Source organism: Hemitrygon akajei, chromosome 8, assembly GCF_048418815.1.
Source record: "Hemitrygon akajei chromosome 8, sHemAka1.3, whole genome shotgun sequence".
NCBI lineage: Eukaryota > Metazoa > Chordata > Chondrichthyes > Myliobatiformes > Dasyatidae > Hemitrygon > Hemitrygon akajei.
Window position 1 is genome coordinate 97,804,372 of NC_133131.1, and position 17,760 is coordinate 97,822,131.

At 44.0% G+C, this 17,760-nt stretch overlaps 1 protein-coding gene across 1 annotated transcript in view; it reads right to left on the reverse strand.

Moving 5' to 3' along the window:
* The window catches only part of gabbr2 (gamma-aminobutyric acid (GABA) B receptor, 2), a 977,227-nt gene that overhangs the window by 270,772 nt on the left and 688,695 nt on the right, over positions 1–17,760 (reverse strand). The window contains exon 7 of the mRNA XM_073054235.1: positions 14,071–14,301. Coding sequence (XP_072910336.1) covers positions 14,071–14,301 — 231 coding nt within the window. The remainder of the gene's footprint in view (positions 1–14,070; positions 14,302–17,760) is intronic.

A 17,760-nucleotide genomic window follows, 5' to 3' on the forward strand; every position in this document is an offset into this window, starting at 1 on the left:
TACTTCAGAATTTGACCAGCACAGTCAGTATGCTACCAAGCAGTTTTTGGTTATAAACATTGAAGTCGTTCAGAGTTCATTCTGTGCCCTAGCTTTTGTAAGTGTGGAATTTGCCTTCAATGCTAATCATGTCTTATTCAACATACTGATCCATCATTTGAGGAAAGATGACAACTGATTTCCATGCTTATGCTCGATCTGCTTCTATGAGGCTTCACCAGGTCCACTGTCAAAGCCCCGTCCAAATCTAATTAATCATCCATAAGCATCAAAACTGTCCCAGCCCATTATTGACAAAACAAGAAGTATAACATTCCTAATACTAACTGTTGAGAAGTCCTTTTTGTATTCAGAAAAGCAGCCATTCACTATTATAATCTGTCTTCATTCCTCAGGATTATTCTCAGTACCCAGGGCATCTTCAGGGAGCAGTGTCTCCAAAAGGCAGAGTCAATTATTCAGGACCCCCAGCACCCAGGGCATGCACTTTTCTCACTGTTACCATCAGGTAGGAGGTACAGAAGCCTGAAGGCACACACTCAGCGATTCAGGAACAGCTCCTTTCCCCTCTGCCGTCCGATTCCTAAATGGACATTGAAGCTTCGGACAGTACCTCACTTTTTTAAAAATATATAGCAATTCTGTTTTTTGCACAATTTTTAATCTATTCAATATACGTATACTGTATAAAGTATACTGAATAAGATATACTTTATTATTATTATTATTATCTTTCTTCTATATTATGTATTGCATTGAACAGCTGCTACTAAGTTAGCAAATTTCATGTCACATGCTGGTGATAATAAACCTGATTCTGATTCAATTCAAATTAGGACCATTTATTTAATTCCTCTTCCCATTTACTCTTATCCCAATGGCTGCTTTTTCCTTTCTCTTTTCCCTCCTCTGCCATCACCTTCATCTTCCTCCCTCTAATTCTTCACAACGTTCCCTTTACTCTTTCATCTCCTGTCCTCTCATTTTGGATCTCATCTTGTTCAGACTTTTGCCTCCTCCACCTACCAGCTGGCTTTTCATATCATCCCCTTTATTCCAGCCCCACTATCCTTTTATTCAAGTCCTGATGGATGGTCCTGGCCTGAAACATTGACTGTTCATTTCCCTCCATAGTTGCTACCTGACCTACTGAGTTCCTCCAGCATTTGTTGGTCTAGATTTCCAGCATTTGCAGCCACTTATGTATCTGTTTAATTCCCAAGCTACTATGTGAAAAACTATTACTTACTTCATCAAATCCATTTATGCATCAAACTTCATTTAGGTTTGTCACATTCCATTTGTCTTCAATAAACTTATTCTGCTTCCCTCTTACTAATCAAAGCTTCTCCAGGGGCTTACTTTTTCCCTTTTCTATTTCAAGTTGATGAAGATTAGAAATGTTAATGTTGTTGATCCCTTCAAAAATGCAATATGTTGATAGCTTATAGCATTTTCTGTTTTTATAACATTTACCAAATTAGTTTCTTAATACATTTCAAATTATTTGCCCAAACTAGCAGACTGTGCTGTTGTTCTCATCAGTCACACACAAGCCTGATTAAGAGAACTCTATCACCTTCTACATCACCATCCTCTTTGTCTTTGCTTCAGTTGTTAAAATGCTAATAATAATTAGGTATATGATATATACTTAAAGCTTACTACATGAAGAAATACATCAGCCTTTTGAAGTGAGTGCAGGTATTGTCAGGGGCTATTACAAATGAGAGATGATGCCTTGTATGAAGGGTTGAATAGCTGAGATTTTCTCTAGAAAAGAGAAAATGGAGGATGACCTTCAAGTGCATGGAAGATTTGGTTTGGTTGATGCAGAGCACGGGTTCCTCCTATGATAAGGTATCAGAGTCAAAGGACAAAAATATGCGACAATCACTCATAAATGCAAACTCAAGACGGAAGTCACTGCCTTGACAGCAAGGAGAATTTGGAACTTTTTGACAGAGGAACAAATAATGGAGAAATCATGGATGCACTTGAGGGTTGCTGGATGACCAGGTGAAAGCAGAGAATAAGCAAACATTAAACTTGGGAAAAGGAGTAGGCCACACAGCTCCTCAGCCAACTTCACACATTAATAACATTCCAGGTGATCTGATTGTAGCCTCATCTTTTCATTCCTGTATCACCATTCTCCACCTCTTCCCCTATAATCTTTTACCCTGTGGCTTATTAAGTACAGAACTATTGTTTGAATTTCCAGCATCTGTAGATTACCTCGTGTTATCTCTACTTATACTGCTTCTACTGCCTTTTAGAGGGAGAGAGTTCTGAAGAGTTCTGTCCTAAACAGGTGATGTTCTCCCATTTTCCAGCTTTAAATTTAATTCTATAAACAGCTGGTAATTTATTACTATTATGTACCACTATGTTATTATGTTAGAAAAAATGGGTGACCCTGTGGCGACCCACTTCCTAGCGCACTCGAACCAGCTCACAAATAGCCAGCCGCGCCGGCATACAGGCCAGTCCCAAAAGGGCGCCAAGTCTGCTTCACCAACAAAGGGAAAAGCCTGCGGGGGATTGTGAGTATCCGCGCCCGGGGAGGGTGGGATCAGGGAGGCTTTAAAGCGAGGCTGTGAAGTTCGAATAAAATCTTCTTTAACTGCAGTTTACCGACTCCGTGTCGTTATTTTAGCGCTGCGTGTAGCACACCGCTATAATTGGTGACCCCGACGGTCCAAACGATTTTTGGACCGGAGATGACCGACGCCGCATCTGTTCATGTAGTTTCGTTGAAACTGCCAAGCTTCTGGACGCTGCGACCTCACCTATGGTTCCAGCAAGCAGAAGCCCAATTCCACATTTGGCAGATAACCTCGGAGGACACACGTTACTACTATGTGGTGAGCTCCCTCGACCAGGACACAGCGGCCCAGGTTGAGGAGTTCGTACAGTCTCCCCCAGCGGATGGCAAGTACACGGAATAAAGCCCTGCTCATAAGGACTTTCAGATTCTCATGGCACGAGCGGGCTGCCCATTTACTGCACCTGGATGGCTTGGGAGACAGACCTCCATCGGCTTTAATGAATGAGATGTTGTCTCTGGCCGGCGGACACAAACCCTGCCTCATTTTTGAGCAGGCATTCCTGGAGCAGCTGCCCGAGGACATACGCCTGCTGCTGCCCGACGTGGATTTCAGCGACCCCCGGAAGGTGGCAGCCCGGGCAGATTTGCTGTGGAACGCCAAGAAGGTGAGTGGGGCGTCCGTCACACAGATCACCAGGCCACGCTCCCAGCAGCAAACCAGACCAGGCCCGGCCACAGAGCCCGCTAGCCCCAAAGGCAGGGGTGGGGAGCCCAACAAACAATGGTGTTTCTACCACCAGCGGTGGGGAGCAGAAGCCCGCCGTTGTCGCCCGCCCTGCCAGTTCCCGGGAAACACCAGGGCCAGCCGCCGCTGATGGCTACGGCGGCTGGCCATCAGGATAGCCTCCTGTATGTGTGGGACAAGAGGTTGGGACGCCGTTTTTTGGTCGACACCGGTGCCGAGATCAGCGTCTTACCTCCAACGAGTTACGACACCCGCAACAGGGCACCAGGTCCCACCCTGAGGGCCGCAAACGGCAGCACAGTAAGGACCTACGGCACCCGTACGGTGCGGCTACAGTTCGGCTCCAGCCAGTTCACGTGGGACTTCACACTGGCTGCCATAGCACAACCGCTTCTGGGTGCAGATTTTTTGCGGGCTCACAGCCTGCTGGTCGACCTGCCAAGCCAGAGACTGGTCCACGCCGAGACCTTTCAGACGTTCTCCCTGGGAGAAGCCCAGTTGCCAGCCCCACACCTCGACTCCATCACGCTGTCCGACAATGACTTCACCAAAGTCCTGGCGGACTTCCCATCGGTTCTGGCACCGCAGTTCATGGCAGCCATGCCCCGACACAGCGTACAGCACCACATCCCGACCCAGGGACCACCCCTCCACGCCCACGTTCGGCGGCTTCCCCCGGACAAGCTCCGACTGGCGAAGGAGGTGTTCAAGAGGATGGAGGAATTGGGGATCATCTGGCGGTCCGACAGCCCATGGGCCTCCCCCCTGCACATTGTGCCCAAAGCAACAGGGCTGGAGACCATATGGCGACTACTGCAGACTGAACGAGGCTACAACACCGGACCACTACCCTGTGCCGCACATTCAGGACTTTGCAGCAAACCTGCACAGTGCACGGATCTTCTCCGAGGTGGACCTCATCCGGGGATACCATCAAATCCCGATGCATCCAGACGACGTCCCCAAAACGGCTCTCATCACCCCGTTCGGCCTTTTCGAGTTCCTCCGCATGCCGTTCGGCCTGAAGAATACCGCACAGACGTTCCAGCGGTTAATGGACGCGGTGGGAAGCAACCTGGACTTCGCATTCATCTATTTGGACGACATCCTCATAGCCAGCAGCAGTCGTCAGGAGCATCTGTCCCACCTCCGTCAACTCTACGCCCGACTGAGTGAGTACGGTCTAAAAATCAAACCGGCCAAATGCCAGTTTGGGCTCGACACCATCGACTTCCTGGGCCACAGGATTACTAAAGACGGGGCAACTCCTCTACCCACTAAGGTAGATGCGGTCCGCCATTTTCCCCGACCCACCACAATCAAAGGCCTTCAGGAATTCGTAGGTATGGTCAATTTCTACCACCGCTTCCTCCCTTCAGCTGCCCGAATCATGCGCCCCCTGTTTGCCCTGATGTCGGGTCCGGGCAAGGACATTACCTGGGATGAGGAGTCCGCCGCCGCTTTCATTCAAACGAAAGAAGCTTTGGCAAATGCCGCGATGCTAGTGCACCCCAGAATGGACGTCCCTACCGCCCTCACAGTGGACGCATCTAACACGGCAGTCGGTGGGGTGCTGGAACAACTCATCGAGGGTCGCTGGCAACCCCTGGCGTTTTTCAGCAAACACCAGCGGCCACCCGAGCTCAAATACAGTGCTTTCGACCGGGAACTGTTGGCGCTATACCTGGCAATCTGGCATTTCAGGTACTTCTTAGAAGGTAGGCCCTTCACCGCGTTCATGGACCACAAGCCGCTTACCTTTACGTTCGTGAAGGTGTCCGATCCCTAGACGTCCCGCCAGCAGCGCCATCTGTCCTACATCTCTGAATACACGACAGATGTCTGGCACGTCTCGGGTAAGGACAATGTCGTGGCGGACGCGCTCTCTCGCCTTAACATTCATGCCCTTTCCCAAGGGGTAGACTTTGAGGCGCTGGCAGAGGCGCAGCAGGCAGACGAGGAGATCCCTAGTTACAGAACTGCAGTCTCCGGTTTGCAGCTCCAGGACCTCCCCGTAGGCCCAGGTGAGAGGACCCTACTCTGTGACGTCACCACCAGCCAGCCCCGTCCCGTCGTCCCGGCAACCTGGCGGCGACGTGTTTTCGACTCCATTCATACCTTAGCGCACCCCTCCATCAGGACAAACGTCTGGATGGTCTCCAACCGGTTCGTTTGGCACGGACTCCGCAAGCAGGTCAGTGAATGGGCCAGAATGTGCATGCACTGCCAAACAGCCAAGGTGCAGCGGCACATCAAAGCTCTGCCGCAGCAGTTCCACCCCACCCGCCAGCGTTTCGACCACATTCATGTGGATATCGTGGGCCCCCTGCCAGTGTCGTGAGGAGCACGGCACCTCCTGACTATCGTGGACAGGTTCACAAGGTGGCCAGAGGTGATCCCGCTCACCGACACCACCTCCGAATCTTGCGCCCGGGCACTGATCGCCACCTGGGTGTCCTGCTATGGTGTACCGACCCACATTACCTCCGACAGAGGTGCCCAGTTCACCTCCAGCCTGTGGTCAGCTATGGCCAGCCTTTTGGGGACACAGCTGCACCACACAACTGCCTACCACCCACAGTCGAACGGCCTGGTGGAGCGTTTCCACCGTCACCTAAAGTCGGCTCTCATGGCCCACCTGAGATGAGCTAACTGGGTGGACGAGCTTCCCTGGGTCCTACTCGGCATCCGCATGGTGCCCAAAGACGATCTGCACGCCTCGTCAGCCGAGTTGGTGTACGGCATACCCCTGGTCGTCCCCGGGGAGTTCATACCAGCCCCAAGGGGGCACGAGGAAGAACCCACAGCAGTCCTGGGCAGACTACGCAAGTGGCTCGGCACCCTGGCCCCCATACCCACTTCGCAGCATGGGCAGAACCCGACCTGCGTACCCAAAGACCTGCAGAACTGTAAGTTTGTGTTTGTACGAAGGGGCGGGCATCGGCCACCGCTACAGCGGCCCTACGAGGGGCCGTTTACAGTGATCAGGAACAACGGGTCCACGTTCATGCTGGACGTTGGGGGGAGAGAGGAGGTTTTTCACGGTGGACCGACTCAAACCGGCCCATGTGGACGGCGCAACCGGTCGAGTTTCCGGCACCGCGGCGCAGAGGCCAACCTCCCAAACAGGGTCCGGCCCAGACTGTGGACATTGGGGGGGTGTATCGCCGGTTCTGGGAGGGGGTTATGTGGTGACCCACTTCCTAGCGCACTCGAACCGGCTCACAAATAGCCAGCGCGCCGGCACAAAGGCCAGTCCCAAAAGGGCGCCAAGTCTGCTTCACCAACAAAGGGAAACGCCCGCGCGGGACTGTGAATACGTGCCCCCTACAGCATCCACGCACGGGACGGGACTGTGAATACGCGCCCCCTACAGCATCCGCGCCCGGGGAGGGCGGGATCAGGGAGGCTTTAAAGCAAGGCTGTGAAGTTCGAATAAAGTCTTCTTTAACTGCAGTTTACCGACTCCATGTTGTTATTTTAGCGCTGCGTGTAGCACACCGCTACAACCCCTTATTTTTAACAATGGCCATAAGATCTAGAAGTGAAAACAGTTTCTTTTCTGCACTCTACAAAATTCCCAGAGATCTTTTTTCTCATACTTCTAAATTCCAGTGGATACTAGCTTAGTCAATCAATGCTTCCTTTATTAGACAATTTTGCCCATTCCAGGCATCAGTCAAGTACACATCTTCTGAACTGCTTCCAAAGTATTTACCTATTCCCTTTAGTAAGGAAACCATTATTGATGGAGTCTTTCAAGAACACTATATAAGTAAGGTGTAAATTCTCCAAGAATAAACAACAATATTATGACACATTCCCTATTTATTTGCTGTACACTCACTTTTTTGGAAATTAAGGACACCCACATTTCTCTGCACATCAGATTTGCAGCGGCTCACCAATTACATAAAATGCTTTTTTGAAGTTTTCCTGCCAAAGAATTCAATTTCACATTTCCCAGCATTAAACTTAATTAAGTGAGAGAGGATGTGTGGATAGTTTACCAAGATGAGGTATGGAATGGCTCATTCTTGTATTGTCCATGTAACACATTATGATCAGAAATAAGTATGAGTTGGAGACAGTTTTATCAATCAGTTCTCAGCACTAAAGAAAAAAAAAGCCTCACTTTTCTTAAATATTTGCTAGCTTTGCCATGAAGTTAATGGCATCTGTTACAAAGCCATCACTGCAGTTCAGATATCTGTCTTATCCAGTGGTACAGAATAGTAATGCATTACCAGCTTTTACAGGATGAAATGTAAAGCCAGACAATGGGAGAACATCATGACTAGATGCTACATGACTTGAGTGAGAAGTAGCTGAGCTCATTTTGAAGCATGGATTGTGGAACATGTCTACATCCTGAGCAGCTGCTCTGTGACTTGAGTGAAGGGTAGCTGAGCTCACTGGAACATTTCAAAAACACAAATTGCAGAACTCGCTTGTTTTGCTGAACTCAGCCGGATCACAGCTGTGGTGGCAACCTGTGGGGAAGGAGAACTTGTTTGTACAAGGGCGGAGGTATCGCTTCCTCCTAGAAGAAGTATAGGTGGAGGCAAATACAACCACTCCACACGTATGGAAGGGTTTCACCACTGGGCTATATCGTGAGTGGTGTTGGGGACAGAAGAGAGAACAAAGGCGCTATACGGTAGATTCGGGGTCCATGGCCACTTCTTCAGCTAAGTATTGCTTATATTCCTTGAATAAGTTAGTGCTTTAAAGTTATTATGCATCCCCTTATTTCCCTCATTGCTGTACCCAAAATCAAGTGTAACACCAGAACAAATCCCTTATTTGAGACTTGTTGCAGATCATGTGAAGTTAGAGTGTGAAACATTAAAACATTAATATTTGCTTACCACATCAGTGAAGTACATGTCCTTGTGTGTACAGTGTCCTTTCAGTTGTTGCACATTAATTCTAAAATCAATAGTCAAAATTGCAGCTCAGAGTGCACCTTCAGAAAAAATATCTACAGCAAATGGATTAAAGAATGGATCCTATTAGGTTCTGGGCTATATTTGGAGAAGAGAATTGATAAATTATTGAATTCCTCCCTGTAGTTTGAACTCATCTCTGAACCATGAGAAGCAGATGAGTACATGCACAAACAATCATTTACTGATGGGCTTTCCCTAAAGCTGCCAGGAGCATTGCCTTTGAAATTGACCCTCCATCTCTGAGAATCCCCAATCTGCTTGGGAAGTAACATTATGTTAAATTAGAGGCTCCATTGTTCATGTCTAAATTATTTTTTTTCTTCTTGAAATCCAATATTACTCACTCCAAAGTATCAGACATAAGAGTGATATTAAACAACTGTATTGTTTATTTAATATTTCCCAACACTGTATTTCATCAAGTGCGAGAAGTGTAGATGGTGTACTTAGGTTGACCAAATGACTCATTTCTTTACTCGTTATTAGAAAATAGAGAAAAAGTTCAGGGCAAAGGCATTTTATCAATCAGTTCTCAGCACTTGGAAAATAAAGCAGCTTTGTCTTAATTGCCCGCTGTTTTATCAATGAATCTGTCAACTGAAATTTTCTTCGTTTTATTAATATTTATCCTTTAAGTGACCTGAAAATATCTCGCTCCAGAGAACAATGTCTTTCAGTATAGAACAGCGCTAATCTGTTGGAACCCATTGCTATTCTCTTTCATGAATAATTGAGTTAAAATAGCTAATATCCATGGGGCTGGAAGAGTGAGTGAGTGAGTGAGTGAGTGAGTGAGTGAGTGAGTGGTGTGTGTGTGTGTGTGTGTGTGTGTGTGTGTGTGTGTGTGTGTGTGTGTGTGTGTGTGTGTGTGTGTGTGTGTGTGAGTGTGTGTGTGTGTGTGTGTGAGTGTGTGTGTCTTATTTTGCTACTGCTTCATTTTATTGCTGTTCTGCTGAACAGTGAGCATGCTGTGCTGGTGGCGACACTTGTGGGCTGCTCCCAGCATATCCTTAGTGCAAACAACAGATTTCACCGTATGTTTTGATGTACGCGTGTTATATAATCTGAATCTGGAGATTCTTGAATCCCTTCAAGTTGTCCATCAGTCCGTTCAGTTTCTAACCCAAAATTCAATTGTTGTTCCAGTCATAAGTCTGGCAGCATCAGTCTCCAGTAGTTGGAAGAGCGCTGCCTGTATTTCGCATTGTCCCTCTAGGGCTGAGTTCTGCACGATATCACATCTCATCAATGACATCGTGTACAGAAGTGAAACACCAAATTATTACAGTCAAGAATTTGACAGAGTTCTGCTGTTAACTTTGAATGCCAACATCATGATCTTCCTGAAAATACTTTAGAGATGCCGCTGAAATGCTGAGAAATCACGTTTCTGCATACTGTACCTAAAAATGTAGCAACACAGCTTCAGGGCCTGCATCTTCAGTATCCAGAAATCCTTACGCTCAATCCTTGCCACAAACACCACTCAAAACCAACCACACGATAGACTCCTGACCTCATAATCTATCTCACTGTGACTTTGCATCTTACTGTCAACTTGTAATGAAATTTGTTGGTAATACAACAATTTATTCTGTATTCTGTTATTGCTTTACCTTGTACTACCTCAATTCATTGTTGTAATGAATTGCTCTGCATGGATGATATGCAAAACAAGTTTTTCCACTGTACCTCAGCACATGTGACAATAATAAATGAATCCATTCCAATCTATTATTAAGAAACACCATATATCCATCACCTTTCATATGCACAATTGCATATGTTAACAATATTGAGATATTGCTGCTTTTACATGTGAAGACTGCACTTATTAGGCTGATAGTTCAGTACAGTGCTGTCAAAATGCCAGTCTTCAGTTCAGACATCAAAGTAAAGCTCAGACTGCTGAGGGAGAAATCAAATATTAGAATTAACTTTGTTCTATTTTAAAGTGTCCAGAAGAATGATAGAAAAAGGATCTTCAATAACTGTTGAAGCAATAATTAACCTAGGTCACAGATGCCTTGGCATAATGGATTTAAAGGATGCTGTGAGGCTTTCCAAGTCTTTAGATAATTTGTCTTACTCAGCATGCTGGGTAAATTTTGCTCAGCATTAAAACAATATGAATCTTTTATCAAATTGAAAATAGCAAAACTGAATGCAATACAATGCAGAATTAAAGGTGTGAAACAAGATAGGAGGACCTCTGCCACTCACCTCAGTGTGTTCAAATAAACCCACTGATGTAAAGTGAGCAAACAACTTTGATGCAATAGTTCACTGGAGATAAGCACTGCTTCACGATTTGCAGGAAAGCTAAATGACCATTATTTGCAACAAAACATCAATGATGCTTGTTTTAGCTCATATGCACAATAAAGTTAAGCAATGGGGCAGATGTGCAATTTACTTACATATTCCAAAGTTGCACCACTCCACCATTAATGCTGGAAGAATGCCACATTGCAGTACATTTCATCACCAACTTTTATTTGAACAGGATATATAGATTAAATTTTAATAGTGACAATATATTCATTACTGCCAGTTCATCTCACTTGCCCTAAAAAAAAACTAGTTTAATTGAAGAATATAAACACAATAAAGTCTTCGTCACTACCTCCTCCCATAGATGCTGTCTGGCCTGCTGAGTTCTGCCAGCATTTGTGTTTTTAAAGTCTGCAGATGCTGGAAATCCAAAGTAACACACAAAATGCTGGAGGAATTCAGTAGGTCAGACAGCAACTATAGAAATGAATAAACAGTCAATGTTCCGGGCTGAGATTCTTCTTCAGGACTCTGGGTCTTGAAGAAAGGTCTCAGCCTAAAACACCAACTTTTTACTCATTTCCATAGATGCTGCCAGACATGCTGAGCTCCTCCAGCATTTTGTTTGTGTTATTTTAATTGAAGAAACTTGTTTCTCCAAGTTTTAATTGTGTTAGATTTAAAAAATAATTAAGTGTTCAGTTTAAATGCTCCTTTTATCTTTTGAACTTAATCTAACCTTTCTCTCTCTCTCTCTTTCTTTCCTTTACATTGTATCAGGTTTGGCATCAGATTTGGCTAATTTAAGCTTCTTTATTAGTCCTTTCACAATCTTGGTCTATTCAGGAGAAACTCTATTCTTCTTTCTATGTTTTTACTGGCTCACATTTTTAAGAACATACAGGGGAAAGTCTAACTACCCTCAGAGATCCTGCTACAGCTAACTGTACCCAGTTATTAAAAAGTAGTATATCCACACATTGTAATTTTAGTTTTGAACAAGTTGTTCAAAAAAATCATGCAAGATGCCTTCTTTTTTGGGCCAGTTAAAGGCCACGACACAGGAAAAGGGAAGCCATGCCTCAATAAAGGGTAATTCTTTTGAGGAGAATGCAGGTTTGCTTATAAAGAAGATCGTTATCTATTTTATTTGGAAATTTCTTCCACAGGTTATGTTACCAGGCAATCATTTGCCATACAAACATCAAGAGGGTTTATTAGTAAAGGAAATATTTGCACATTACTGCCTTTGGCATTCCACTGGGTTCTACGTTTTTTACCTGCTAGCCTTCATATTAATCCCAGTGAAGAAATAGCAGGGTTGATGCACATTTTGTAGGTCACTGAGCGACATGGGCCAAAGTAGAAAAGGGTTTGAAACTGAGCCAGATGCAATGGTTGAATTTGAATGAGCTGGAGGATCCTACCATGTACATCAAAAAAGATAATTTCCCAGTATTTATTATGTTTTTGAACTTCCTTTGCACACAAATGTTCACACCGGGGTGGGGGGGGGGGGGGGCTGAAAACTGCGTTTGGCTGGGATAAGGGGGCTGAGACAAAACTTTGCAAAATTTGTGATACTTTCCTTTAATTTCTATTTATGAAATGTCCAATGAAGGCAAACTTCATCTTAAATAGTAATAGAAACAAGGAAGGTCTTGAGGTTTTGCAGTCTGATCCTGAAGGATCCTCTAGCCTTAATTCTCAGTGGTTTCATGCCCCACTTTACCAAGCTGCATACTTAAAGTAGTCCATTGTGGCTACTTGCTGACACTTCACTCACCTGCAAATCAGATCAATATAATTAGCCAGGATCAGATGTGCTCAAAGAACACCACAGTTTAACTGAAATAATGCAAAAAAAAAACTCTGGAAATATTCAGCAGTGTGTGGGGACAGAATCAGAGTTAATGCTGGTTGACTGGTGAAGGATCACTGACCAAAAATACTAACTGTTGCTTTCTCATCTGACCTGTTGTGATTTCCAGCATCCATGGTTTCATTTCTTATTGTTTCTAGATTTCAACTGACAGCTTCTATCTGTAGAGAAGATTTTATGCGGAGGATTATTACCCTGGCAGCACTGATGCTATAGTGTTCTGTAAAAATGACCCTGCTGTAATTGTTTCATTGTGATTGGTCCATAGCTATCAACAGATCTGTGCCCCATTGCACTGCATTGATCCCTGGCTTTAGCAATGTGTTTCCCCTGAGAAAACACTGAAATTACATGTCAGTTTTCTACAATCCAGCAAAACTTAATGTTTGCAATTTGTCATTTCAAGGACACGACAAAGAATATCAATCGATGTTTGAAATGCAAGGATAAAAGCATGTACGAAGTGACTTATGAGAAAGCTTGAAAATGATCAAGCCTATGGAATGAAATTGCAAATGATGATAACAGAAGAAGTATCTGAGCACCGGACAGATTTGCATCAGATTGATGCAAGCAACATTGTAGTATATCTATTACACTGAAGAGATGTGTTTACTAAATGGTTAGAGATCTCGGTTTGCTTCTGAAGTTTGTTAGATTAGCCTAATTGTTACTAGATAGCCCTTGAAAATCAGACAAATTCAAAAGCATCTAAAAAACTGAGAAAATATCAGACAACTTTTGCATGTATTGTAATACAGTAAAGCTACATCCTTTACCATTGCTAAGGTACATTGCAGTTTTGAAACACTTCATAATCAAATTGTCATGATGAGGCAATAATATTCACTATAGGATGACATAATTTTGTATTTCTCTTAACTTCATAAGATACTGTGGTACCCAGCTAACAACTTACCTCCTGGAAGTCAGTTTAAGGTAGAAGTAGATACTTCTTCAGGACATTTTCTTTTAAGCAATAATTTATTTCAACCTTAAGATTTAGAAACCTAAGCATAAGTGGTGGTCTATCCACCGTATTACTGCTTTTAACTAATTCAACAGCATGAATTATATTAATTAGTATTTGATTTGGGAAACCAGGAGCAACTACTGAAAGCAGACAGTCTCTGAAGTGTATTTATAATGAATGAGTATTTGTTTCCTCAGATTGATGTTGATTTTCATATACCTCAAAAATAGTGATAAAAAGCTTCACTGTCTAGCACCATCTTACACCAACACTGACCCTACACAACAAATGGATCTTACCATATTCACCGTGTAGGGTAATGGTTTAGGATAAAGTTGCTATGTTCTGAAGTTTCTTCCAAAGGTATGTAGTTTAAACTCACCTATTTTTTTTGCTAGTTATAGATTCTTCCTTCACCTCTGTTATTTACTTTTGCGATAAAACAGCTACTTTGTCATTCTTTTGTTATAGTTCTCCATATGAGAATGTGAATGCAAATATTAATGGATTTGCTCTTCTCCCAAAATATGTGATGCTACCATGTATGGTGATTATAGCGATTTAAATTTGTTCATTTCTCCTTTCAGTTGTAAAAGAAAGAGTTCCATTCCACCAGTAACCTTACAGATTCCTATAACACATGAATTGGTAAACCTTAATAGTTCATAATCCAACAATCAAAACAATACTCACAGTTACGCCAAAGAAGTTGGTTTCATTCATGGAATCCAGAAAGATTTGGCTAAGGTTCTTGCTAGGATAGTTGGGGATGGCGTGTGGATGACCCAGGCTTTCGGAAGAGTCAATCACTCGTTGTAATGTTGTGGCAATTACCCAGATTCCATCATACGCAAATCCATGAAATTTACTATATTCAGCACTGCCTCTCATTTTGTTATAGTCTTGTTCATATTGTTGAGGTGTCTGCAAGGAATTTTAAGAAAAACACTTTTGATAACAATAAATGCCTTCAGAAATCCATCAGCTTTTTCCATCTTCACCCAATCCACTTCCACTAGTGAGTTCACGTGCTATCTCTTGCTCTCAGCAGAGTAACATCACCACATTCTGTGCGCCACAGTTCCCGAGGGGACTTTGGATTGCATAGGAGAGTGAGTTTCAAAGAAGCAAATGGGGGCAGTCAGTACGGATTGTGTGCCACAGTTCCCGAGGTGATGTTGGAATGTGTGGAAAAAGAGTGAGTTTAAAAGAAGAGAATAGGGGCACTTGGCACATTTTTGCATGCTACAGTGCCTGAGGAAACATTAGATTTGTATATTTAGGCACTTGGCTAGATCCAATAAAAAGAAATTAGGTCACTGTGTGATTGGGACAGTGTTAGAGTGGGGAATTGAGACTGGTGAGAAAAGGTATAGTTTGTAGGTAGATACTTCTGTTATTGCAACACACACAAAATGCTGGTGGAATGCAGCAGGCCAGGCAGCATCTATAGGGAGAAGTGCTGTCCACGTTTCAGGCCAAGACCCTTTGTCAGGACTTCTGTTATTGATTCTCTTTTTCTTTCTTATTGCACATTTAGAGCAGTGGCAATGCAAGACAGGATAGTAGAATGCTCTCTCATGGAATGTGGGAAGACAGGGAGACCTTCAGTATCCCTAACAACTACACCTGCAAGAAATGCATCCAGCTGTAAGCTTCTAATGGAAGTTGGATCTGGAATTGGATGAACTCTGGATCATTCAGGAGACTGAAGGTGTGATAGACAGGACATAAAGGGAGATAATTACAGTGCAGGACAAAGGAAACTGGGTGACAGTCAGGAAGGGGAAAGGACACAGGCAGAGCAACCCTATGGCTGTTTCCTTCAATAACAGGCATACCACTTTGGATACTGTTAGTGGGGATGACTTAGAAGAGGAAAGACACAGCAGTCAGGTATTTGGTACGGAGTCTAGCTCTGTGGCTCAGAAGGAAAGGGGAGAGAAGATGCAAGTTGTAGTGATGGGGGTTTAATTGGTTAGGGGAACAGAAAGGAGCTTCTGTGGATGAGAATGAGATTCCAAATATTATGCTGCCACCCAGGTGCCAGGGCCAGGGACATCTCAGATCGAGTTCACAGTTTTCTTAAGTGGGAGTGTGAGCAACCAAGGTTGTGGTCCACGTCAGTACCAATGACATGGGTAGGAAAGGTGACAAGCTCCAGCAAAGTGAGTTCAGGGAGTTAGGTGCTAAGGCTTATGATCTCAGGATTGATACCCGTACCATGTGCCAGTCAGACCAGAAATAGGAAGATCATACACTTTAGCATATTGCTAAGGAGATGGTGCAAGGGAAAGGGATTCAGATTTTTGCATCATTGGGCTCTCCTCCAGTGAAGGTGGGACCTGTACAAAAGAGACAGTTTGCACCTGAACTGAAAGGAGACTAATTTCCTAGACGGAAGGTTTGCTAGTGCTGCTTGGGTGGGGGGGTGGGGGGGTGTTTAAATCAGAGTTGCAGGGGGATGGGAACCAAAGCAGCAGAACAGATGGTGGAATGCTTGTGCAGAAAGATGTTGTTAAGTCTACATACAAAGTCAGGAATTGAAAGGTCGAGAGTGGTGGGACTAATGCAAGGAGTATTGTAGGAAAGGCAGAAGAGCACGGAACAGCATGTGGAATGCTGACATTTTATCCTTTAGTGAGACTTAGTTGCAGGAGGGTCAGGACAGGCAGCTCAGTGTTCCAGGGTTCTGTTGATTTAGATGCGACAGAGTGGGAGGGATTAAGGGGGGAGGGGATGCATTACCAGTCAGGTAAAATGTCACACAGTGCTCAGACAGGACAGACTGGAAAGGTCATCTAGTGATGAAGTACTAGATGTCAAATGTGTTCATGAAAGTTTCCTTCATCAGTACGTAGAAGTCCCAATGAGAGAGCGTGTAATATTGGATCTGCTATTGGGGAATGAGGCAGTGCAGGAGACAGAAGTTTGTGTAGGGGAACACTTTGCACCCAGTGACCACAATTCCATTAGTTTCAAAGTAAATATGCAAACAAATAGGCCTGGTCCTCAGGTTGACATTTCAAATTGGAGAAATGCCAGTTTTTATCGTATCAGAAAGGATCTGGCAAGTATGGATTGGGACAGGCTGTTTTCTGGCAAAGATGTACTTGGTAAGAGGGAAGCCTTCTAAAGTATAAGGGCAAGGATAACTGATTTAGGGAACCTTGGTTTTCAAGAGATATTGAAGCCTTAGTTAGGAAAATGAAGGAGGTATATAGCAGGTATCAGTAAACAGAAACAAATGAGGTACTTCAGGAGTATAAGAAATGCAAGAAAACACTTACAAAGGAAATCAGGGGGGCTAAAAGGAGACATAGGTTGCTCTAGCAGAAAGGTGAAGGAGAATCTTTTTACAGATATATTAACAGTAAAATGATTGCAGGGGACAAAATTGGTCCTCTGGAAGATCACAGTGGTAATCTATAGTTGCACCCAAAAGCGATGAAGGAGATCTTAAATGGATTTTTTGCATCTGTATTTCCTTAGGAGATGAATACAGAGCCACTAGAAGTGAGACAAAGCAGCAGTGAGGTCATGGACCATATAGAGTTTACAGAGATGGAGGTGGTTTCTGTATTGAGGCAAATTAGGGTGGATATATCCCAAGGACCTGACAAGGTGTTCCCTCAGACCCTGTGGAAATTTCAGGGTCCTTGCAGGGATATTTAAAACATCCTTAGTCATGAGTGAAATGCCAGATGATTGGATGACAGCTAAAATTGTTCTGTTGTTTAAGAAAGGATCTAAGAATAAACTTGGAAATTATAAGTTGGTGAGCCTGACATCAGTAATGGGAAGCTATTGGAAGGTATTCCAAGGGATCAGATATATTAATATTTAGATACACTGGGACTGATTAAGGGTAGTCAACATGGCTTTGGCTTTGTGCATGTAGGTCATGTATATCCAAATTTATAGATTTTTTTGAGGAAGTTACCAGGAAAGCCAATGAAGGCAAGGCACTGGATGTTGTCTGCATGGACTTCAGCGAGGTCTTTCACAAGATTCCACATGGGAGATTTGCTAAGGTTTATTACTTGGCATAGATTATGAGGTAGTAAATTGGTTTAGACTTTGGTTCTGTGGGAGAAGCCAGAGAGTGGTAGTAGGCGGTTGCCTCTCTGATTGGACAGCTATGACTAATGGAATGCTACAGGGATCAGTTCTGGGTCTGTTGTTTGTTAGTTATATCAATAATCTGGATGATAGGGTGGTAAAGGACATTACCACCTGTTGGAAAAGAACACTGGCTGGATGATGGCAGAGCAGCAATGGCTGGAATTTCTGGAAGAAGCATTCTAAAGGCAAGATGGCATAACCATGGCTAACAAGAGAAGTAAAAGCCAACAAAAAAGCGAACGAGAGGGCATATAATAT